Raw genomic sequence first — 25,180 nt, 5'->3', positions numbered from 1 at the left:
TCGGTTTTGGTTTTCTTCAATTTTTTCAGTGAAAAATTTGTCTCGGTTTTCATCGATTTGCAGTAAGGTGCAGGGGTTTGTGGAGAAAAATCACCCGGACAAAGCCTGAAGAAAACCATCAGGTTCGTAACTTGTTTAATGTGGCAATGTTCTACCTACTTCCTTAGACACAATAAATCTTAAAGAGGCATCAGAAATAATCCTCTTTGGAGCAGTTTTCTGGTGCTATTATCATCCACTGGTTCTGAAGCTAGTGTTTGTGTTCCAGTAAGTATGCTACAAGTTTCAGCATTAAATATTATGTTTATTCACAAAAAAAATGTGTTTTTGGTATGTTTTTGGAGTGCCTAGAAGGGATTAATTGGATTTACATTGATTCCCATGGAAAAGTTTGCCTCAGTTTTCATCAGTTTCGGTTTTCACTGATTCTTTTCGGATGGATTACCAACTAAAACCAAGGTTCCACTGTATAGTATGCTTTGTATCACCATGCTTTAACACTGGTAAAGTATGCAAAATGTTACTTCAAATTAGTTACTGCAAATACTAATCAAGGGATAGCTTGTCCTGCCTTGATCAAGTAATTTCTCCAAACTGCCAATAGTATTGCTAGGAGACCTGAATGAAGGCAAAACTGTTAGGTATAAAAGCAAAGATGGATGATCTGGACAACGACTCTTCCTCAAAATGGGGAAGGCATTGCGTCTTCAGAGGAGCCATACATGCATTAAGCAAAGGAGTCTCAACTGAAGATGAATGATCCACTTGGCTACTGTCACAAGACCATCTAAGGATAAATTTCTGTTTCCTCCTAAAATGTTCCTGCCCGATTAATTATTCAGCGAGATCATTTACAAGATCTGTAAATGAATTGGTGAAATTAAGACTGTTGCTGAAATATGTTCAATACAGCTACGAAAATTCAGGGTTTGTCCAAACTAATAAGTGCATTGACAAAACAGCATGAAGGCACAGCTGTGCTGACTCAACAATGGTTCATGTATTAAAAATATCAAATTACTCTTTATGTATCAGGTTTGTTCCACCATGGAAGCTCACTGTGTGACCTTGGGCCGGTTGCTCTTTCTCCCAGCCTAACTTAAAATGGAGGAGGAGGAGGAAGAAGAGTTGGATTATATCCCCCCTTTCTTTCCTGTAAGGACACTCAAAGGGCCTCCCCCACCCCACAACAAACACCCAGTGAGGTGGGTGGGGCTGAGAGAGCTCAGAAGAACTTGGACTAGCTCAAGGTCACCCAGCCAGCATGTGTTGGGAGTGAACAGGCTAATCTAGTTCACCATAGCTCAAGCAGCAAAGCAGGGAATCAAACCCGGTTCTCCAGATTAGAGTGCACCTGCTCTTAACAACTACGCCACGCTGGAAGAGGGCAGAACCATGTTCTAAACTCCATTTAGTTCCCAATGGGAAGAAAAAATGATATAAATATCAAAACTGACAAATAATCATGGCATGCTGTTAGATGCACCTATTTAATATCCACACCGATCTTGAAGACACCAACCTCCTTTTTAATGACGATTTCTTCCCTTTTCTCCATGTTTTCTTCTTCAAGCTTCATTAACTCCCTCTGGATCTTCTGGCGCTTCATTTCCAAAGAAAGCTCATGGTCATAATCATAGTTAACATCTCCATTATCAGAATCTTAATTTACAAAGGAAAGAAACAACATGCGGTCAATGAAGCGTCACCTCTGACGGTCTCCATGTGAACACAATTTAACTTCATCACTGGGATATTAAGAGAGTCAGGGGTGCTTAGTTTTAACACTGGCACAAATGAAGAAAAAGACGTGCTTACTCGGGGATAGCAGAGGCCTGAAGGGCAGGCCACGTGCCAATGTGTGCACACAATAAAAACCCCGTAGAAAGAATATGACGTCTGTGTATGTGTGCATATTGCAGGCACCTTGAAAGTGTTGGACAGTTTGGCCCTCCGCTCCCCAGAGGAAGCAGCGTCTTCTGCTCAATAAAGGACAGTCAGACTACTAATACATTTGTGCGTAGCTGGGAAAGAACAGAGCCAGGAAACTCAGAGGTAAGAAGACAGTGAGGAGAAAAATCTCAGCATGTTCTATCACAGAGCATCACCATCCTCCCCTTTCAGAACCCTACTTTAAGAACAAGAGTCTAAAAGAATTTTTTCCCATCACAACAAAAAGAGGAGGAGTTTGGATTTATATCCCCTCTTTCTTTCCTGTAAGGAGACTCAAAGGGGCTTACAATCGCTTTCCCCTCCCCAACCCCCCACAACAAACAGCCTGTGAGAGAGCTCCGAAGAACTGTGACTAGTCCAAGGTCACCCAGCTGGCATATGTTGGAGTTCGCAAGCTAATCTCGTTCCCCAGATAAGCCTCCACAGCTCAAGTGGCAGAGCAGGGAATCAAACCAGGTTTTTCAGATTACAGTTCACCTGCTCTTAACCATTATGCCACTGCTGCTGAAGCAAGCTGTACTCCCTCAAAGCAGCTTTTTTTTTCAGTCCTGAAGTAAAATTTAAGATTTTGGCATTTGTCCTGGAGTGTCACCCTAAAGTAAAAATTAAGATGTCAACTTGACATCTTGCAGACAAACAACATTTTATTCCAGGATAGGTTTTTATAGACTACAGTCTGTTTCTTATGGTCAAATAAAATTCTGTTAGTCTTGAAGATGCCAATAGATTCCTGCTCACGAAGAAGGCCTCTTAGGAGGGAAAGTGGTATATAAACTCAAACTGCTTTGGATGTGGGCTTTAATCCATAAAAGCTTTTGCCGGAATAAAATTTTGTTTGTCCTTAAGGGGGTCACTGCCTATTTTTGTCATAACAAAGTAGCATGTCTTCCCTTCTGGAATTATCACCATGGGAGGCTGTTCATTATGAGTTACATTGGGGCACCTTCCGCACATGCAGAATAATCCACTTTCAATCCGCTTTCAATGCACTTTCCAGCTGGATTTTACTGTGTGGAATAGCAAAATCCACTTGCAAACAACTGTGAAAATGGATCGAAAGTGCATTATTCTTCACATGCGGAAGGGGCCTAGGTTTACAATGAATACCATAACATTTTAAAAAAAGTGAATTCAGACAGCAGAGTACCACAAACCCCATGGAAATATTTAACAACAGTATACACTTCCATCAACAGCATCTGAAACTTTTGAGAACAGAGTTGCAGAGGCCAATTATGCATATGGAGAATCCAATTAATTCCACATACCATCCCTATTTGTCTCCCAGTCTGGATTTTCTTCTTCGCTTTCTGGAGTCCTCTCCTTTGTAATTTTGATATCTTCTTTTCCCCTGTGCCTCCCCCTGGAGGATTCTTTCTACAGAAGGAAGGGGGGGGGGGGGAGAAAGAAGAGAAAATGATACTAGGATTTTCTAAGCCTGCAATTTCAAGTTCATATGAAATCCCTAAACGATTCCTTAGGAGAAACAAGCCACATGGAAATTCCTTCTAATTCTGATGTTTAGCAAGAACAGAAGCAAAAAGCAAAACAAACAAACCGAACGCTCTTCTTTTGGGCGTGAATTATGGGTTATCTTCCAAAAGTATTGAAGAGTTGAATTTTCTTCGTCAAGCAGCTAAGATTACAAAAATTTAAAAAAACAGAAGCAATCCAGAGGGCAAGTTGTTGTTTGATGCCAAGAATAACTCTTCCATTACTTGGGACGTTCCAGGTCTTCCAGCACTGCTCTGCTTCCGCCAATTGCTCCCCTGATCTAATTCTGCTCAGAGCTTCATAAGGGCTATTGGTCAATCAAGCCTGCAAAGGTCCCCAGACCAGCTCGTGTCAATCCAGCGGTACTACCATTTCAATACTACGTCCTGTGATGGCATTTCAACAGCTAGTGCCTTCCTGCCAATTCAGCTGCAAGTTAGTAAGGTGTAGAGTTTGAGTTTGGGTTTATCCCTCCCCCCTCTCCTGCAGGAGACTCAAAGGAGTTTACGATCTCCTTTCCCTTCCCCCACCCCACAACAAACACCCTGTGAGGTGGGTGGGGCTGAGAGCTCCACAGAGCTGTGACTACCCAAGATCACCCAGCTGGTATGTGTTGGAATGCACAGGCTAATGTAATTCCCCAGATAAACCTCCACTATTGAAATGGCAGAGCGGGGAATCAAACCCGGTTCTCCAGATTAGAGCGCACCTGCTCTTAACCACTATGAAACTGCTGCTCCTTAGAGGTGTAAGTAATTAGATATGCAGATAATTGAACCTACCAAAAATGGAAAAGGGGACCAAAGCGGGATTCCCAGTACAGTTTCTGTGCAGAACCAAAACCACAGGCCTTCGTTCTTGAACCAGAGTACCTTAGAGATGCACCCAAGACTTGATACTGATCATAACATATGTCTACAAACACCACATCACTATGATCATTTTAGAGCAAGAAGGGGAGAGGTAACAGAAGCCAGCTGAAGCATCTGTACAGCCAACAGGGCTGGAAGCAAACGAACACTTATCACTGTTCCACCAAGACCTCGTGCAAATGCAGCAAACGATACAAAAGAGCAGTTGCTCCAAAGCATCCAGGACAAAAATAATTGTAGGTGGGTTGAGATTTCCTTTATCTGGTAAACAAGGGGTTTTTTTCTGGCCCCACAATGTAGAATAATAGTACACAGAGTCTGTGTAAGACAGCTGCAACCATTTGAAAAAAATTAAGTTAATATTCCTGGAACTCTTATGTATGGACCAAATGTTTTTGTTGAAATGACAACTGCTTGCAGCAGAATGAAAACCAGGAGCTTTTAACCGATGTGAACAACTTTGTCCTTAAAAGGTCCAACTTTAAAAGATTAGAGGATCAAATAAACAAACGAGAATCAACAGAGTTTGTAGAAAAACAGGTGAAAATGTAAGAAGTTCTAGGAAACCGTGCAAGGATATATATTCAACAACAATGGTAAGAAAAAGCACCTTCTTATTCTGACCTTCTTATTACAAATATCTTAACAGTTATAAGGTTTCAAAACCATGTTTGCTTACATGCGTGTGTTTTATACCTACACGTCTCAGTTATGAACATAAGTGACACTGCTACCCTAAGCGGAATCACGCACTTCTAAATTAATTTAAATCAATGAGCTTAGAAGGATGCCCATGCTTAGGATTGCACAGTGAAGTCTGTTTCCTGCAGACTCGTAGATGCTGGTGGAAGTGCCTTTTCCCCCAAATTGAATCCTATGATCATCTTTACTCCCACCCCATTTTCAGCCTCACTTACTCTATGCGGGGGGATGCTCTTGTCATGTTTTCCAGCCCCCCCCCTCCCCAAGTCCACGCAGACTGGCTTTAAAAAGCTTCCCTGCACAGAGGGGGGAGTGGCTTGGGGGCATGGCACGCCTCCCCCTCGCACCCGGGGGCGTGGCCCCGTCCCCAAGTCCCCCTTTTCTGGCCTATGTGTAAGAAAGCCAGCTTTCGAAAGTCATGCCCCCCGGGCACTGGGGGGTGCGGACGCCCAGAGAAGGAGTTGTCTCTGGGCGCCATTTCCCCCCACATGCCTGATTCCTGCGCCAAAAAACGTTTACCTTGAGAGTGTGCAACACCATTGTTTGTCCTCAAAGGAAGTCTCTTCCCTTTCTGCTACACATGTTACTCATCTGCATGTGGTTCCTGCTGATTGGAAGAGCCCAGAGCAGAAACATGTGCAGAGAAACAGCATGCAGCCTTGCGTAACGGTATGTAATCCAGACTGCAAGAGGAGTGAGGAAGTAATCCAAGTACATCAAAGCAGAGATGGAGTGCAATAACTCTTCCTGCACCCAACCCACTAAGGTCAAAAGAAGGAGCCCTGCACAGATGGAATGGACAACAACCACTACGGAGGGATGCTTTGCCCTCACAGAAAGCCTGAATGTGTTTAATGTCTTGCAACACTATAGCAATTCTCTCACAGCACACTGAATGCACTGTACTGGCATACGTCTAGAATTATCTCTCTATTATATCTGGGGTGCCTCAATCTGTGCTGGAATACTGGGCTCAAGAAACAGCCCAGCGACCTCAAAACTCCAGACCAATGAGAAGGATGAACATCTCAATGATTAAACCACTGACTCTTATTGGAAATCCCCTTAAGTATGTGAAGGCCAACACAATTCATACATCCCAACAATTCATTTCACAGCTGACTCTGTGCTAGAGTGCTGCCCTCTTCTGGCCAACTAAGAATAACTTAACCTCAAATAAAGTTAAACCTTCTCAAGGAGTCTGGGATTATCTAATTTCAATATCCCAAGAGTCAAACACACACATACATTTTTAAAGGTCAATAATTCTATCAAGCGCATTCAAATTTCAAATGAAAGCAAAAAAGATCTTGCTACATTACTGGGGGTGGGTGGTGGGTAGTTCATCAAAATTGCATGGATCTAAATACCTGCCAAAAGAGCCCTGAGGCACAGAGTGGTAAGCTGCAGTACTGCAGTCAAAGCTCTGCTCGTGACCTGAGTTCAATTCTGCAGGAAGTCGGTTTCAGATGGTTGACTCAAGGTTGACTCAGCCTTCCAAGATTGGTTAAATGAGTTCCCAGCCCGCTAGTGGTACTCGTATTGTAAAGTGTAGACCACTAGGAATGGCAGTGGCAAACCACCCCACAAATATAGTCTGCCTAGCAAATGTTGTGATATGATATTACCCCATGGGTCAGTAACGATCCAGTGGTTGCACAGGGGACTCCCTTCACCTAAATATCTGCCCACAAGAGAATTTAAACATTTGGCTGTGCTCTCTGGGGTTCTATATACCAAAACTGCTGCACAGAGGTACTGCAATGGCAAGTGTATTGTGCAATATATCAAATTAATCCATATACGAAACAATAGCCCCAGTAAATGTGCACGTCCATTTACAATATTTTCCAATTACAGTAAAGTACATCTATGTAAACGTTTCAATTCGTTCAAGAGTTCATTCCAAACCTGTAGGTTGTATGCTTCCTTTATAGTCACTTCAACACTACAGATGAATCCTGTAATAAATCAACGTACGGCTTGTTGTCTGGGTCTCCCCGATCAATGGAATGTTTCCGGCCGTTAAAGCTGCAGCACTAATTAGCTGCACCTGGATGCTGGGACCACAAGTCGTTGTTATGAAGCTTGAACTCCCACACTCATAATGAGGGCATGAAACAGAACACGACACGCGTTCGAGACATGGAAGTACAGGCAAGAGAGTAATCCATAAAAGTTCAGAGAGGAGTTTCTCACTGATGAAGGAAAACCGAAAGCACGTACAAACGCGTGTGTCCTGTTTCATGTCCTTGTTGTGACTGTGGGAGTTCAAGCTTTATAACAATGACTTGTGGATTGCCTAGCACGGTCCCGACATCCAGGTGCAACTAATTAGCGCTGCAGCTTTAACAGCCAGAAACATTCCATTGATCACAAGCCATATGCTGATTTATTACAGGAATGTACTGATACAAGATTCATCTGCAGTGTTGAAGTGACTATAAAGGAAGCATACAACCTACAGGTTTGGAATGAACTCTTGAATGAACTGAAATGTTTACATACGTACTTTACTGTAATTGGAAAATATTGTAAATAGACGTGCACATTTACTGGGGCTATTGTTTCGTAGATGGATTAATTTGATATATTGCACAATACACTTGCCATTGCAGTACTTGTACGCAGCAGTTTCGGTATACTGAATCATATTTTCCTCCCTGGGGTTCTTCCATTTTTCCCTCAGAAAAGGAAGACCTCCTTATTCCACACCACAACACAAATGTGTTCTGATGGTCCCATTCCAGAAGTAGATTGCTGTGCAGCCATGAGTAGCTGTTGGTCGACACAAACAAGTCTGAAGGCCCTTTAACCACCCAAAAGTTGTTGCATGGTTCTGTGGACCCAAGCCAGAAAACTCTAGATAGCTGCTGTAAAGTAATAAAATTGCACCTAGCTTGACTTCACATGACACACCCCTCTTTCCACAACACTACTGAAGAACTCTGAGAATGATACAAGGCCTACCCTTACCCTAACAGGAGAAGACGACTCTTCTGTGTTATGTTTCTGTGTCTCGTTTTCAATGTCCTGACGCTTATTTTTCATTCTTTCCCGAAGATCCCCTGTTGGCCTTTCTGGAGACCTGTATAATACAGACAAGAAAGTGGGATTTTTTACAGAATTTTAAAAAGAACGCAGTTTATGGTTTCAAGTCTTCTAGTTTCAAGTGCAGAAGCTGAATCCCTATTAATAAACTAGCTAACGATTCCCCAGATTCACAATGTCCGGTTCACTTTCCCCAGTTTTTGGTCATTTTGTACAAACAAATCATGCAGAATGATCGTTCCCAGTCCACCCTGAACTGCCTTGAAGCTACTCAGCTTGGAAGGGCTCTGTCACACTAGCCTGCTCATTTTACACACACACATTTTACACACACACACACACACACACCTGTAAAAAAAGGGGGGGGGGGAAGGACCAGAACAGATTACCAAGACAAGTTCTACAAAAAGGACTGGCAAAAAATAACTACCGGTACAAAAACAAGGGTGATTGTAATTAGCTATTCCCCCAGTTAAGTAGCACTCATTCCTTTTAGCAGGTACTTACTAGCGGTTCAGGGGCAATGGACCGAAAATTGGATCAAGCTGACACACAAGGATTTATTAAACCAAAATCTCATATCAGTATTTTTTTCCTTTGGGTTTTTAATTTTAGTAGTTTTATTGGGGGGGAGGGGGTAGTTTTAGTAGTTTTACTGGGGCAGAGAGAAGTTACTAATAAACAGCTGATTGCCAGCCATCATTTCATCTCTCCAATTCACCCCCCCCACACTGACATCCTATAGGGTTAGACCAGGAGCATACCAGACCTAAATGGCACCTGTGGGCATGACCGCCTCCTGGCGCTGCCCTGGTCCAGCTCCTTGCACCTCCCCTAGCGCCGGGAGGGCAGGGTGCCATGACGGGCTGCCCAGGTCTGCAGAAAGGGCAGGGCTTGACCAAGCCCCCCCTCCCCCGCAGGCCGGCTTCTGCCCTCCTCAGGGCCTGCCGAGGGCAGGGGCCAGCCTGCAGGGAGGCGGGGCTCGGGGGAATGCACCCAGCGACATAGGTTACCCCATGTCCTAATTAGCGGTACGCCACTGGGTTAGGCCACTGGATTAGGTCTGGGAAGGGGCTGAGGTTCAAATCACGACTCTACCACGAAGCTCTCTAGGTGACTACAGGCCAGTCACCACGTGACTCTGAACTCCTTTGGAGGAAGGGTGGGATAAAAGTGTAATAAATAAACAAAGCAAACAACAACACCTCTCCCAGCATCTTATACAGGTCAATTCAAATGACATGATGACGGCAGAAATCTATACCTGACTGAATACAAACCATACCACATTTCGCTAAGAAAAATTATCCAGGTTGATAAACTATTCACCCACCCCAAAAATCCAATGGGCTGGCAAGTCTAATCTGTGCTTATTCACATATGATGAGGAAAAATTATTCATGTTCTATGTCCAAAACTACCTGGGTATGGCTTTTTAGCAAACAATGGTATCATCTTCAAATTACATGCGACAACAAGTTTAACAGCCATTAAGAGACAAAGGACAAGTTCCCTGTGGAAGACAGAATATGCCTTAATAGCAACAAAAGCAAATCAGCTGAAACTAGGCACTCAACAGCAGAGGCGTACCGCCCAGGGGGACATATAGGGTCAAATGTCCCCAGGCTGCTCCCCACATCTCCCCCACCCCGCCCAATCCATACACTACTTCAAGACCTGGTGCAAAAAACTGTTGTTTGGCCATGGGGGGAGGGGGGGGGGCTCAGATTTTGCACTGGGTTACATTTTTCCTAGATACACATCTCAGGCACACTTTAGTCAATAATTGTGTTCTATAAATTTTAAATTGTGGGGCATGGCATCTGAGCAATGCAGAGGAAAGCATTTCCCACATCTGGATTCCTGAGGCAGGGACTCAATTTTTAAGACTGCTTTGCACCAGGGATGGCAGGTGGTTTCTGATAAGAAAAATAGCCATCTCCCTTTCCAAATGACAAATCTCTTATGAAACTCACACATTCAAAAACTCACATTCAAAGTAAAAAAAAATTGTTCACATGGAGTCGTTAAAATAAAAAAAAAATTCCCTGTGGTGTCGAGGAGAAGAGCAGTGAACTCTAATCTGGAGAACCGGGCTCTATTCCCAAGTCTTCCACATGAGTCCTACTGGGTGACCTTGGGGCAGACCTTGGGCCTGAACCCTCTCAGCCCACGCGGAGGCAGGCAATGGTAAACCACATCCGAAAGTCTCATGTCTTGAAAACCTATGGAGGGGGTACTCTATGAGGGTGTCAAAAGTCAGCTGTGACTGGACAGCAATTTCTACCACCACCAGGGCAAGTAGTCGGATGGGCCTCAGGCAGGTTACTGAATCACGGTATTGGATTTCTCTCTGGCTCTTTCCGCACATGCAGAATAATGCACTTTCAATCCACTTTTCACAATTGTTTGCAAGTGGGTTTTGCTATTCCGCCCAGTAAAATCCAGCTGCAAAGTGGATTGAAAGTGGATTGAAAGTGCACTGTTCTGCAAGTGTGGAAGGGGCCTCTCTCTCTTTCTCTCTTTTTTCATACATTTTCTAAATTTAATTCTGTAGCTCAAAGATAGAGCAAACGGGTCTCTTTACCCCAAATGAGCTGGCAGAGTTCTCTGTGAACTGTTCTGTTCTTTTCAGAACAGCAAACCTGAAACCGCAACCCAACTACACCTAACTCAACTAACCTGAAAAACAAATCCAATCTGAAACAAATATAGAGGCACAGTGAAGCAGACAGAACGGTCCATTGGACACTTACCGTGAAGGGCCCTTCTCCTGGTGGGCTAGGAGTCCATCTCCGCTGGGTGTTTCTCAACCTTCTGTTAGGGAGGCAGGCCTAAACTTTCAATTTCCTGTCCCTGGCTCCTCCTCCTCTTTGTTTCCAGTACGACTGTCAAAGCAGTATTTAAGAATAGTGAAAGAAAAGAAATTAGGAACAGGAATAACAGTATAAACAGTTCTCCGGTAACTGGAGTGAACTTATGTGATAGAAAATGTGTAACAGTAACTGTAACTTAACTGTGGGTGTAAACTTGTGGACCAATGTGGTCGTGCTAGCATTCTGAGTTTGTGGTATCTAGTATTCAGAAAGTTATAAATGTTTTGGAACGCATCCTGTTGAATAGACGGTCGGGAAGGGTCGAGATGGACTCCTAGCCCACCAGGAGAAGGGCCCTTCACGGTAAGTGTCCAATGGACCGGTTCTCCTGGGCGGAGTCCATCTCCGCTGGGACCTTCCAGAGCAGTGTCCCTAAGTGGGTGGGACCGTCATTCTCCTATGATGTGTTCCAAGATTCTTTGTCCGAACGCCTTTTGTGCTGCGGACCAAGAGTGAAGTCTGTAGTGTCTGGTAAATGTAGATGGTGAAGACCAGATCGCCGCTCTGCAGATGTCCTCTACTGAGACCTGGTGCAGTAGGGCGGCATTGGTTGCTGTACATCTAATGGAATGTGCCGTGATGCCTGTGGGCACTGGCGAGTTCAGGGCCTTATGGGCCTCTGCGATACAGTTTTTGAGGGTCGAACTGATAGCGGCCGAAGACATCTGGTGACCTATGTTTGGAGCTGTCACGTTGATGAAGAGACTTTCAGTTTTGCGGATGTTCTCTGTTCTAATGATGAATGCCTTTAAGGAGCGCCTTACGTCCAGATTGTGCCACAGGTGTTCCCGTGGGTGTTTGGGGTTGGCGCAGAAATTTGGAATCACGATTTCCTGTTTTAGGTGAAATCTAGATGCTGCCTTCGGCAAGAAGGTTGGGTCTGTGCGAAGTATGACTTTGTCAGAGTGGAAAATGCAGAGGTTTTTGTTTACCGATAGGGACCTTAATTCTGAGACCCGCCTGGCCGATGTTAGTGCGATGAGGAACAGAGTTTTCATGCGCAGCCATTTGATGGGGATAGATTGGACTGGTTCGAATGGTGTTTTGGTAAGCGCGTTGAGAACGGAGTGTAGGCGCCAGGATGGAAACCTGTGGGTTGTTGGGGGTTGGAGTTGTTGAACCCCCTTTAGGAATCTGAGTAAGTCAGGGTGACGGGATGCCGGAGTCCCCTCGAATAGTGGCCATACGGTAGTGAGGGCTGGCCACCTGTCTGCGTAATGTGGAGCTTTTAAGTCCCGAATCCACTCCATCTTGGAGAAACTCCAGGATGTTGTTTATAGACGGGTGTTGTGGATTGACTTTCTTACGACTAGACCATCTGTGGAAGGCCTTCCAGGTGCAGTTATATATCCTGTTGGTAGAAGGGCGACGTGATGCCAATAGTGTGTTAGTTATCTTGTCAGAGTAGCCCTTGTTCCTTAGGTTGTTTCGTTCAATGTCCAGGCGGTTAGCTGAAACCAGCCGGGATCTGGGTGCACTATTGGGCCCTGGTGGAGTAGGTCTGGTATCGGTGGAAGTCTCAGTGGAGGACTGTTCGGCTGATCTCGGTTATGGTCGAGAACCAGGGCCTCCTGGGCCAGTGTGGTGCAATAAGTATTACTCTCGCCTTCTCTAGGTAGATTCTCCTGAGGAGTCTGGGAAGTAGTGGGAGTGGTGGGAAGGCGTATAGGAGGTCTTGAGGAGCCATGGTGCTGTCATTAAGGTCTACTGCTAATGCTCTTGGGTGAAAGTATCTCGTCATGAAGGCTGGGAGCTGTGCATTGTCCGCGGTAGCGAACAGGTCGACTTCTGGCGTTCAAGTATTGGGAGACGAGAAGGAAGGTCTTTCTGTTGATTGACCATTCCGCCTCCTGGATTGTGGATCTGCTCAGCCAGTCCGCTGAGACATTTAGTTTTCCTTGTATGTGGTCTGCTTGTATGGATTTTAGGTTTTTCTCTGCCCATGTGAGTATCTTGGCTGATTCTCGATATAGGTTTGAGGACCTGGATCCTCCCTGATTGTTTAAGTATACCTTGGCCGCCACGTTGTCCGTTCGTATGAGGACGTGTTGATTCTTTATCTGTGGATGGAATTGTATTAGAGCAAGGAGGATTGCTCGAGTTTCTAGGATGTTGATTGGAAGTGCAGATTCTGCTGTTCCAGGTCCCTTGTACAAAGTTGTTGTTCAGGGTTGCTCCCCAGCCCCTGAGGCTGGCGTCCGAGAATATCTGTGGGCGCTTGGGGAATAGGAAGGTCTTCCCTTGGGATAGGTTGTTTCGGATGGTCCACCAACGGAGGTTGGACTTCAGTGATGGTTTCAGGGTCAGTGAGTGGTCCCGCTTTCTCATGATGTCTAGTTGGAATGGGCGAAGAAAGATTTGTAGCTGACGTGCATGGAATCTTGCCCATTGCACCATGTCCATGGCTGCTATGAATTGGCCTAAGAGGCTGGTGAGGCAAAGTAGAGATGATTGTCTGGCTAGTATAATTGCTTTTGTTTTCTTTTGAATCGATGCAATCTTGGATGGGGGAAGGAAGAGTCGATTTTTTGTTGTGGAGATGATGGCGCCTAGGTGTTCCATTTCTTGTGATGGTGTCAAACAGCTTTTGGCTATGTTTACCAAGAACCCGTGTTGTCTTAGGGTGAGGAGTACTATCTGGATGTCCTTTAGTGCCCTTTCTCTGGAGGGGGATCGGACCAGAATATCGTCTAGATAGGGGTGTGCGTGAATCCCCTGTCCATGCGTGAAGTAGTGTTATGGGGCCTAGTAGTACCTTTGGAGAATATTCCCATGGTGATTGCCGTGGAGAGTCCGGGAATGGTATGCAAGCATCTAAACTGATAGTGCTGGTCGCTTCTGAAAATCGTAACCTGTAGGTATTGTCGATGTGATGGGTGGATCATTATGTGGAGGTAAGCCTCACGTTAGATCCAGGGATGTGAGGAATTCTACGGCTGAAGTGCCTCCGTGATGGTGCTGGAGGGATTCCATCCGAAGTGACGGAGTTTGGATGTGCCTGTTCCACGATATTTTAGGGTCCAGGATGGCTCTCCAGTCCCCGGTCTTTTTTGGGGACTGTGAAAAAATGTGAGTATATGCCTAATGACTTCTCGTGTGAGGGGACCCTTTCTATTGCTCTTAATGTCTAGTAGGTGCTGGACTGCCGGGTTGGATTGTGAAGACAGTGTGGAGGGGTTCCTGGAGTTTGATGTTTTGGAAAGAAACGTGGTTTTGGGATGTGAGCAAAAACTCTAATGAGGTAGCCCTGATGAAATGATTTCCCTGTGCCCAATTGTCTGTGTGTGTTCCCCTCTCCATTGTTTGGAGAAGTGAGAGAGTCTCCTCCTGTAACCGGTATGGTGTCCGGGCGTCATTGTTTGGCCTCCTGATTTGGTCAAACTTCCCTAATTTGTCTGCTCTGGTTTGTGTGGGTTGAGTAGTGGGTGGGGGCTCGAAAGGAGCCACTGCCACGAAAGGAGTTGTGGGGTCTCCCAGTTGTGTCGTGGGAGATCTCTTGGTGGCTCTCTTGGTAATGTGCGTGTGATCTGAATGTATTTCTTTGGAATTGGAGGCTCTATCAGCTCTCACCGAATTTGGGCATGATTTTTCTTTTTTTGTCTCTTGTTTTCGTGAGCACTTGGTCCAACTCTTTGGCCAAATAGCATCTCCCCTTGGAAGGGAGTAGTTTGCCACCAGTACCCTTGAGTGGGGGTCTGCCTGCCATGCCCTAAGCCAGCTGTTACGCCTGGCTACTACGGATGCTGCCATGGATCACAGCCGAGTAAAAGTGCATCCAGGTTGGAGTCGGCTAGGAAGGAGACTCCAAGCAAAGGAATTCTTTGGATGCTCTTCCCTGAGCTGCTGTGCTTTCGGGTGGTAACATTGCCATGACTCTGTTTGACCAGACTAAGAGGGCGCGTGCGACTACAGCTGAGGGGTGCTAACGCCTTCATTGCTGTGGCTGGTCCATTCGTGGGCCCTCTTCCTTCTTAGTGAAGCATCTAGACCGCTTTATCCATGTATGCATGTCTCTAATGGTTAGCCGTCTCCATCTTTGGAGACCAGTCCTCCCTGGATTGGAGTGCTGCTACTGGGGCTGTCTACTAGGGGGCATACTTTCAGCATGGAGTTAATGTACTCTGGTACCTCAGGTGGTATAGTTTCTTGATGTTGGAGGGTAAGCCTCTAGCTGCCACCCTCTGGTTGTTGCCATTCTTTTCTAATTTTTCTTTCTAAGAATTCCGGGATGGGAAAACATTTGGAGGCCGAGTCAGTGTGAGGGAAAAAATTTTTGCACCCTTTAGCCTTCCCTTTACCCGGTTTTGACGCGGTGGAAGAGGCGGATGGGTCTCGTGCCCCCTCCCCATCCTGTAATTCCAGGGCACTGGAGATAAGGTTTTATTCTATTAGCATGGGTAGGTCTTCCAATTTAGCAAAAAAATCTGGTGAAATGATTCCTGATGTTTACCTAGGGGGGGGTTCCTCCTCCGATCGGAAAAGTGCTCTGGTTCCTTCCAGAGTCTCTCATCTCCTCGCTGAATGTTTCCTCCCCTGGGAAGGCTAGAGGGATTCCCTGCCTGATCTGGGAGAGGTGTGCTTTTTATGGGAGCTGGTGCTACTCTTGAGAAGAGGCGGGCTTGTTGTAGTGGTGGTGTATTTACAGATTGCATCTGTTCTGCATACTGTCGCCTTGGAGGAATTTGGGTAAAGAATTGTCGCGGCAGTCAAGGTGTTTTGGAGGGTTAAAGGGCTACATCTCCAGAATTCCTCCCTACGTTTCGATTTCCATCCCGCCTCCCTCCCTCATCAATAAATTCTTGCCTGAAGCTATTGTCTTCGGAGTCCCTGTTCGGTGAAGGCTCGAGGGAGGGAGGGAGGGAGCAGCCGATGCCTACTCGGGCTTCTGGGAGCTTTGAAGCCTCTCGTGAGGGGCCAAAGTGATCCGGCCTGCTCTCCCATGCGTCGTTTCTTTGCCTCCAGCCAGTTTGAAACGGGAGGGGCTAGCTGACAGCTCCGGAGGCTTCTTCAGTCCGTTTATGCGTTTTCAGGCTTTCCCTTCGCGGTTGGCTTCTTCCTCCTCCGTTAGGTCATCAAAGGGACCTGAAGTGGAGGGATCCCTGGTGGCAGCCTCTGGGCCGTGGGATTTGGCAAATTGGGGTCCTGGGAGTGGTGAGAATGATCCGGGTCCGCCCCATTTTGTTTTTTGTGAGTTTTGGCGTGGAAGGGTGGGGGTTGTATGAGGGAAGAACCCTACCTAGTCGCAGTAAAGGTAAGGAAATTCAGAGTGCTGGTAGTAGAAGAATAAGAAGAATTAAGAGAAAAGAGGAGGTAGTAGAGTAAAATAGTGGAGCCAAACACTATAGGTGCACTCCCTAGCTAGGCAGGAAAGTATCTGGAAACAAAGAGGAGGAGGAGCCAGGGACAGGAAATTGAAAGTTTAGGCCTGCCTCCCTAACAGAAGGTTGAGAAACACCCAGCGGAGATGGACTCCGCCCCCAGGAGAAGTTACTAACTCGTGAAGACCAGACCTGAAACAATACTTCACAACTTGTCGTTTATTCTCATTATACATCCTTTTAAATTCAAATTTGTAACAAAAACTCATCAGTCAAAATAAAGGTTGGAGGGGGACAATATATCCGACTCCAAAAGCAAGTCGTTCTTCCCAAGCACAGATATCTGCAACATATTTAGGGGTTTCTTCCATAAGCAAATTAGGTCCAGTTTGAGATTTCTCTGGCCTTTGCCACACAGGACTTTTTCACATACTGCAAGTCCACCCCTCAGCATTTTTAGATATCCATTTTTAAATGTACACCTAAAAATGTCAGCTGTTAATGTGACAGACAAGTGCATGGAAACATGCCTATTATACAGGCTCAGACAGCTCGGCTTCAGGTCCTCAAGTAGCACAACATGCTCTGCTAGGAAACCTTGGTTTATCGCTATGTATTTTTTCAAAACTGACCCTCCTCTTTTGCCCTCTGAACTATGCTTCAGAACCTATTTCTCAAATACTAATGCAGAGAAGTAATTTCTCAGCTGCTGTAGAATCGTGGTTGGAAGTGTAAATTTTAAGGTCCCTGGTTCAAGCCCAGCCTCTTGTGGAGATCCAATTTCCCCACAGATTTGGCATAACCCTATAAGTCTTTTCTATACAAAGGACAGAAAGCACCCCAAATACATTACATAAAATATTATATTTAAATGTAGCTCAGTTTGAAATCCTGATGAGGTGCATACATCTGAACAGAATGCAGATTAAATTCAGAACTTGTAAATTCTTTGAGGTCCCAACAATAGTTACAGAACCAGGTTCCACTTCTGGCTCACAAAAGAGAACAACCCTTTCAAGTGTAAGTAAAGTGTGCTTTTTGTTGTTAATGGAATGGTCAAGGATTCTTTCTATAGATGAAATAACAAATTAACACAAGAAGCATGAACCAAACATCTCACCAATTTTCATGTCCAGGGGTTGATGTTTTTAAAACACAACTTAAAATGGGGAGCAGGAACTAATGGCTCAAAAGTGACTGACATTTTTTTTCTATGACTGGTAAACTACTATCACCCCCTTTTCAAAGAATGTCAATTTTTCAGATATTTGCAAGTTTAATAATTTTTTAACGTCTTCAATGTCCGAACTACAAGTAAACCACAGAGAACTTGGCTTTGCAAGCCTCCTGTCCCCATAATTTTACTAATTTTTTTTAAAAAAACTTATTAATTCCAGGCAATTAATAGAACGCTTGTGCAAATTCACTATAACAAAAACAAGACGTCAGATTCTGAAAATGGGCAAGTGTGCCACATTAATGCCTATGCTAGACACAACCCACAGTATCTAGGTCAGGGGTCTGCAACCTGTGGCTCTCCAGATGTTCATGGACTACAATTCCCATCAGCCCCTGCCAGCATGGCCATCTCCACTCATCTCAATATTCACTGTCAAGGGCTGTATTGTGCACATTCTGCAACCAAAATGATTAAAGTTTTAGTCACTAACCTAAAAATATCTTATACCTAGAAAATACCCTTGGCATCAGATTTTATCAATTGAAATTGAAAATACCTTTGGCATCAGATTTTGTTAACTGAAATTTGAGTGTTTGGGTTCAAAAAGCAAACCAAACCCATGCAATAAATAATCCGCTTTAGGAAACTGATACACACACTTCTTAACCTACTTCATTGTTTTAAAAAATCCTCTGTTTTAAATATCACAGATATAGACATGCAAGACATACTGAGGCCTGCGAGGATAGGGTGGGATACAAATCAAATTAGATGATAGATCGATAGACAGATCGATAGACAGATCGACCGACAGATCGACCGACAGATCGACCGACCGATAGATAGATCGACCGATAGATAGACCGACAGACCGACAGACCGACAGATAGACAGATAGATAAGCAAGTAAGTGTATAGACAAGTTTGTTACTTTTCGGCTTCCTGCATTCAAAAAACAATCTTAACCCACCAAGCGGGGTCTTAGGCTAACATATATATACTTAGTTTTCCAAACTTTATTGAATTAATGTATTGTTGAAGGCTTCAACAGCCCGGAAAACCCACAACAACCAATTATTGAATTACTTCTTCAATTAATTATTCCAAATGTTCAGGCTACGTTGGGCCATAAGTCTCACCAAAAATGTATTTTCAATCTACTCAGAAGAACATTTCCTTTAATGCACTGAAACTTCCTTCTGGGGAATGGGTTTAAGATCGGGGGGTTAGTTAAGCATAGATAATTTATAATAGGCAGGCCTTGTCTCAACTGCTCAAAGTTTGAGACATGGCAGCAATCCCTGTAGGATCCTAGTTTTAACGAGCAACACCCAGAAGAATAAACCATAGTTCTGAACAACTTTCCCAAGCAACTTTGTGACTCAATTCATAGAATCATAGAGTTGGAAGAGACCCCGAGGGCCATCAAGTCCAACCCCCTGCAATGCAGGAACACATAATCAAAGCACTCCTGACAGATGGCCATCCAGCCTCTCCTTAAAAACCTCAAAAGAAGGAGACTCCACCACACTCCAAGGTAGTGTATGCCACTGTCAAACAGCCCTTACTGTCAGAAAGTTTTTCCTGATGTTTAGGTGGAATCTCTTTTCCTTTACCTTGAACCTATTACTCCTGGTCCTAGTCTCTGGAGCAACAGAAAACAAGCTTGCTCCCTCATCAACATGACACCCCTTCAAATATCTAAACATGGCTATCATGTCACCTCTTAACCTCTTCATCAAACTAAATATACCCAGCTCCCTAAGTTTCTCCCTAAGGGCATGCATTCCAGACCTTTTACCATTGTGGTTGCCCTCCTCTGGACCCGTTCCAGCTTGTCAATATGCTTCTTGAATTGCAGTGTCCAGAACTGTACACAATATTCCAGGTGAAATCAGTACAGTGCAAATATGTTGCCCATGTAGAAAAGCCCTCTTGGACCAATTCAGTTTTGCACCAAATGCGGAAAGCCACGACAATGGGAGCCTTCCTGACCTCTTCAGGCAGGCCACTCCAGAAGGTGGGAGCCACAGAAGGAAGGCACATGTACAGACAGTTCTTGATTTTCACCATTTTCAGGTTGGCACCAGCAGAAGGTCTTGTTCCAATGAGCAAAGTTGTCATGGCAAAGCATAGGGACAGATGGAATCTTGCAGATATGAGATTCCAAGGGCATGAAGGCCTTTGTATGTGATAGGTGACACCTTAAGACTGAGTCCTGAAACTGAAGGGCAGCCAGTGAAGTGCTTTCAGAATGGGAGAAAGATGCATGCTCCATCTAGCTGAGCTGTGGCCTACGTCACCAGCTGAAGTTAACAAACTGATCTTGAGGGGAGACCTATGTACAGTGTGTTGCAGTAGTCTAGTCCCAATGTGACTTTGGCATAGATCCTGGTGGACAGATCAGCCATTACATGATAAGGGGTCATCTTTTGAGCTAAGCTGGCAAGTGCATTAACTTGCTGTTCCAGTAATAAAAGTTGGGTTCAGTAGAACCTCAACCAAGGTCAGCTGAGCCAACCAAGCTGAGCCAACCAAGGTTTAACTGAGCCAACAAGGGTCAGCTGAACTCCATCAAAAATGGGGAGCCCAATGTCCTTCAAGATCTCCACCTTCCCAACTAGCATTACATTTGTGTTTTCAGGGTTCAGTTTCAATTGGTTCTTAACCAAATTATCACAGTGGCCAGGCAGTTATTCAGTACTCCTACCCTATCCCGGGAGCATTTGGATAAGGATATATGTATCCTCTGCATACTGACGACATCCAAACCCAAAGCTGTGAAAGATTTGTTCCAAAGTCTTTACATAGAGGCTTTAAAGCATAGGTGTCAAACTCACGGCCCTTCAGATGTTATGGACTACAGTTCCCATCAGCCCCTGCCATGGATGATGGGAACTGTAGTCCATAACATCTGGAGGCCCGCGAGTTTGACACCTGTGCTTTAAAGCATGGAGGATAGGATTGGGCTCCATGCAACTTCAAAGATATATCACATGCTCATGAATATTTATTTATTTATTTATTTATTTATTCGGCTTTTATACCGCCCGATCCCCGAAGGGCTCCGGGGAATATTGGTCACCCATGGCAACTCTTTGAGTCCGATCTAGGAGGAATGATTTGAACCAGCTTAGAATGTATCCCCTAATACTGCCTCCAAGTGCCTCAACAAGATGTTATGATCTATTGTATCAACAACTGCAAGTTCAACAAGAGAAACATGGAGGCATGACCTTTGTCTATACTCAGATGGAGGTCACCAGCTAAAGCTAGCAGAGCAGTCTGCTGTCACACAGCCTAGCCTGAAAAAGGGCTAGAGCAGGTGAGTTATGAAAGAGGGCTTGACACTGTTCTACTACTCATCTCTCAACCACTTTGCCCAGAAAGGACAGATTAGAGCAGTGGTTTTCAACCTGGGGGTCAAATGACCCTTTCACAGGGGTCCCCTAAGACTCTCTGCATCAGTGTTCTCCATCTGTAAAATGGATAAATGTTAGGGTTGGGGTTCACCACAACATGAGTAGCTGTATTAAAGGGTCGTGGCATTAGGAAGGTTGAGAACCACTGGATTAGAGACTGGGCGATAGAGGGCCACATCACTTTTCTATAGGAATGGGTTTTAAAGTAGTGCACAGATAACCGCATGGAAAGGTCCCCTGAGCTAGTGACTGATTTATAGTATGTACTAAATGTCTGTTGCCATGGTCTTTACATGATTTTAGGAGCCAGGATGGACAGAGATCCAGAGTGCAAATCGTGGCCTTCAGTGATCCCAGGATCTTGTCAATAGCGATCATAGAAACCGGGACCAAATGACCCATGAACAGGCAAGGTGGTGTATTAGTCCTGCCTAATGCCATGCCTAGGTTATGACCGACATCCAGGGCCAGAGTGTATTCTCGATATTTTATCAGCAAAAATCCTGGCCAAATCCTCTTGAGACAATAACGGTTCAGATCTTGTCATCAGCAGTTAGAACAATTGAGATGATTATGAGCTAGCTGATGCTGTAACAGCAGAGCAGTAAGACTTCTTTGCCAACATCATCACTGTTTCATAGAGCTTCCAATGGGCTCTACAACATAAATCAGATTGGGTACAAATGTGGTAGAAAATGTGGACAGAGATAAATTTTTCTGTCTTTCTCACAATACTAGAACCAGGGGGCATACATTGAAAATGCTAGGGGGGGCAGGTGAGGGGGGGGGGGCTTCAGTGGGGGGGGAGGGGGGGAATTAGGACTAATAAAAGGAAACACTTTTTCATGCAGCGTGTGATTGGTGTTTGGAATATGCTGCCACAGGAGATGGTGATGGTCACTAACCTAGACAGATTGGACAGATTTATGGAGGAGAAGTCGATCTATGGCTACCAATCTTGATCCTTCTTGATCTGAGATTGCAAATGCCTTAGCAGATCAGGTGCTCAGGAGCAGCAGCAGAAGCAGGCCATTGCTTTCACATCCTGCACGTGAGCTCCCAAAGGCACCTGGTGGGCCACTGCGAGTAGCAGAGTGCTGGACTAGATGGACTCTGGTCTGATCCAGCAGGCTTGTTCTTATGTTCTTAAGCTCACTACCAGCATTGTTCTCGACATCTCCCAACACTCCTCAGGTCAGTTCCTTAGTAAACCAGGGGGCCAGTTTATGCCTCAGGGGCAGGAGTAGTCAGGGGGGCAACCTTGTCAATAGTGTCACATTGTCACATTCCACATTGCCACTGAAGCCTAAGCCAAGTGTGTGTGTTTTTGATCACTTTCTCAAATATCTTTACCTGTATAACTGGTCTAGCTTTGTCATATTTGCTCGGTACCATTATGCTTTTGAGAGAAAAGGGTTTCTAAAGACACCTACCAAACTACCAGAATGTGTACTGATGCAGGAACTAAGTCCTTCCGTCTTCCCCACAAAAGGAGATGCCTCAGGAATCCTGATTCAGCTGTTTCTTATTCCAATTACACCACTCTTTTACCTGACTGTAAATATTTTAGTTCATTAGGGCTCCTACTCTATATATTAAACAAGCAGTGAGGAGAATCCATGCCCAAGAGGGAAGAAGAAAAAGGAACATCACTTTATTCCCCGTATTCTATTTACAATTAAGAGAATTACATCTGTGCCAGAAATAGGCTTTCTTTCAAGTCTACAGAAGTGCAAAACAGAAATCCAACAATTTCACAGTTGCCCAACATTCCCCCCCCTCAGTCTAACATGTCGGCTTGTATAGGAAAATCTTAAGCTGCAAAATGAAATGCTTAAATTTAAACAATTAAGATATAAATACAACTCTATTCTTGCATATGGGACCCTCATTGTGCCTGATTATGATTGAGCCTTTGGTTTACGTAGTTCAAAAAATTTCCATTTTCTTCTGTACTCTGTGCATGGTCTGTTAAGTACCAAATAAATCAGCTTTGCCATTGTTGAATATTCCATTAATTTGCTGATTCCATCTTGCTGCAAAAACAACCCAGGTCGCTGTCACCATATATTTAAACAGTTCATTATACATTTGTGGTACATTATTTGGCAAAATATTTAACAACGTTTATTTTTCAGATCTAATACGAAACTTAACTATGACCAGCACAGATGCTTTAATGAAGTCACCATCATGCCAGTTCTGGGACTGGAATCTTGGATACTCACAATAAAAGTCCCTTCTTCTCTAAGGTTAGGATGTAATCTTTACAGATGGGTTAGTCCTTCCCATTCCTCTGGGAGGCAAGACTGATTCTAAACTTCCTGTGGTTGGTCCTCTATTGGCCCCAGGAACTCAGTTTAAAACTTTCTGAGCAAGAGAGCTCATTGAACGGACACATAAAAACAATAACTAGTTAGAATGTCATACATCCATGCAATCATAGAGACAGGGTAAAGGTAGATGTGGCCTAGAGAACGACCACAGGGGTCGATGAACTTGAAAGGATGGAAGTACTTCTTCCTTGGAATTTTGGAAAGGATAAACAATTTTTTATGCAGCTATGGATGGACCACTGGGCGCATCTCATCCTCTCCTTGGCAACGAATCATCTTGGGCCTGGGCTGGTCTTTAGAACATTTATCCTTCTGTGGGCAAGCCAAGATGCCCTCCTAACCTCAAAGAAGGAACCTTCACAGTGAGTTTCCAAAGTTCCGTTCTCTCTCTGAGGTGGAGGGCATCTTCACAGAAGGGATGTGTAGGGGTGAGCCCACGAACCCAGCAGAACCGTAGAAGGAGCGCCTGGCATGCCGGTGCCGGCTATGGCCTTCTGGGCGCACTCGCTCCCCCAACCCCCGTTCCCCCATGAGTCACGGGTCATGAGATGCCTGACTCACGGTCACCAGATGTCCCAGACAAAGGGACAAAGGGGCTCCTGCCTCCAGGTGTGGATTAGATCCAGACGCTGATGCTTCCTCCTGCACGTAGCAGCCCTATGAGATCATGCATCACATGATGGTCTCCCGCTCTCCTGCCTCCCGGTCCGCCCCACACATTGCCCCCCCCTCTTGTAAACCCTAATAAAAGGAGGCAGAGCCTAGCACACGGGAGAGTTGCCAGGATCACGGAATCCCGCACTTCCTGCCGCTGGCGCTCTCCACCAGATGGAATCTCCACGTCTCGTCTCTTCCTTGGGGCCTCGTGGGCAAGACTACAGGATGTCCAAAAGTAGCATCTGATAATGTCTTGGGAGAGTGTGCAAATGTTCCAAGATCTGTTCAAAAACACATCATCCAAAGGTGGCTTGAGATGAGGCCCACTGATTTATCTTGTAGTGGTGGACAAAGGAAGAGACTGATGCCCATGTAGCAGCCTTGCAGATATATTCTATGGATGCTTTGGATTCCATTGCTGTGGTCTAGTAGAATATGCTGTTCTCCTCTCAGGAGGTGAAAGCTTGCTTGAAAGGTATGCATGAACAATGCACTGTTTGATGGTATAGCTAATGGTGGCATTAGACATCTTCCCCTTGGAGGAGTGAGGGAGATGAAGAGAGAGTCAGATCTCCAAATAGCCTGCATACATCTCAGATAAATCTGCAGGGCCCTCTGAAGATCTACAGTGTGCCACTCCTTTTTACAGCGGTGAGAAGGATTGGGAGTGAAGGAAGGAAAGTGCAGATCCTGTTGGTGGTGGAAGATGAAGTTGACCTCGAGGGTGAAGGTGGGATCTGGCCTCAGAAGGACCTTGTCCTTGTGGAAGAAGACCCTTCCTGGTAGAAAGAGCTCCCAGATCGGACACCCTGTGAGCTGACATGATGGCTGTGAGGAACAGGACCTTCATCCTCAGCCACTTGAGCGCAACCTCCCTGAGGCTAAGTAGGGAACCTATGGACCAGGGAAGGCTAGTTATTGCTGACTCCCTTTAAATAAGCCATGACATGAGGATGATGGAAAACAGGCATGCTGGCTATGGAGGAAATGATGAAAGAGATGGCTGCTGACGGCATAGGGTAGAAGCCTCAAGGTTCTGTCTAAAGTCATCTCGAAGAAAACCCAGGAGCTGGCCCAAACATGGATTTAAAGGGTCCGCCCACTTAGGGTGCTAGCAGCAGATGAAGGCCTTCCAGGAAGTGTTGTAAATACGCTGTGTGGAGGGTCTCCTGCAGGCTATGAAGTTGTTCACTATTCTGGTTCATAGCTCAAGGCACTTAGCCTGTGCCTTTCAAAAGCCAGGCAGTCAAGTGGAACCAGGACAGATCCAGATGGTGTAATGGTCTCTGGTGAAGGAGATCCAGATGGGGTGGCAGTTT

At 45.1% G+C, this 25,180-nt stretch overlaps 1 protein-coding gene across 1 annotated transcript in view; it reads right to left on the bottom strand.

The window, feature by feature from the left end:
• Window positions 1-25,180, bottom strand: part of ZC3H13 (zinc finger CCCH-type containing 13) — a 70,192-nt gene that overhangs the window by 29,975 nt on the left and 15,037 nt on the right. Inside the window, 3 exon segments of the mRNA XM_048499816.1 lie at window positions 1,523-1,662; window positions 3,222-3,330; window positions 7,998-8,109. Coding sequence (XP_048355773.1) covers window positions 1,523-1,662; window positions 3,222-3,330; window positions 7,998-8,109 — 361 coding nt within the window.

The sequence above is a fragment of the Sphaerodactylus townsendi genome, linkage group LG01 (genome assembly GCF_021028975.2).
Source record: "Sphaerodactylus townsendi isolate TG3544 linkage group LG01, MPM_Stown_v2.3, whole genome shotgun sequence".
In the NCBI taxonomy this organism is placed as follows: domain Eukaryota; kingdom Metazoa; phylum Chordata; class Lepidosauria; order Squamata; family Sphaerodactylidae; genus Sphaerodactylus; species Sphaerodactylus townsendi.
This window is presented reverse-complemented; position numbering and strand designations above follow the sequence as displayed.